The sequence below is a fragment of the Seriola lalandi genome, unplaced genomic scaffold, assembly GCF_002814215.2.
Source record: "Seriola lalandi dorsalis isolate HSWRI2012SDOR001 ecotype SW California unplaced genomic scaffold, Sedor1 jcf7180002054564, whole genome shotgun sequence".
In the NCBI taxonomy this organism is placed as follows: domain Eukaryota; kingdom Metazoa; phylum Chordata; class Actinopteri; order Carangiformes; family Carangidae; genus Seriola; species Seriola lalandi.
In genome coordinates, this window is record NW_019525117.1 from 546,494 (window position 1) to 546,986 (window position 493).

The 493-nt window shown below is 45.4% G+C and overlaps 1 protein-coding gene across 1 annotated transcript in view; it reads left to right on the forward strand.

Moving 5' to 3' along the window:
- corin (corin, serine peptidase) overlaps window positions 1-493 on the forward strand; it is a 22,058-nt gene that overhangs the window by 18,272 nt on the left and 3,293 nt on the right. Inside the window, exons 18-19 of the mRNA XM_023416436.2 lie at window positions 8-133; window positions 327-376. Of these exons, the coding sequence (XP_023272204.1) occupies window positions 8-133; window positions 327-376 (176 nt within the window). The remainder of the gene's footprint in view (window positions 1-7; window positions 134-326; window positions 377-493) is intronic.

Below are 493 nucleotides of genomic sequence, written 5' to 3' on the forward strand. Positions count from 1 at the left end.
TCTGCAGGATTCCCTCTGTTTCCATGGTACCCGACCAGCCTGGAGTCCCGGGCCGTCGCCGTTGGTTACACGTCCACCCTGAGTGGAACCTGAGGAACGGTTCTGCTCTACAGGCCCGACTGGAGAAGAGAAGGTAACAGAACCTGTTAGAACCACATGAATACACACGACAGCTGAGACATCCGGAGGCTATGTTAGCTACGTTAGCTACATTAGCTACGTTAGCTATGTTAGCTACGTTAGCTATGTTAGCTACATTAGCTACATAGCTATGTTAGCCACGTTAGCTGGATCATGAGTATTAAACAGAGTCTCTCTCTCTACAGTCATGCGTGTCATTCCAGGAGGAGAGTGTCAGTGCTTTGCACCAGAGAAGGTAAATCTTTCTTCTTCACGTCAGAATTTAAAGCTCCATGTTTTTTCTTCTGTGTTTTATTTGAAGTGTTGATCCATCAGAAGATATAAAAACCATCTCTGTAGTTTTACATCTCCT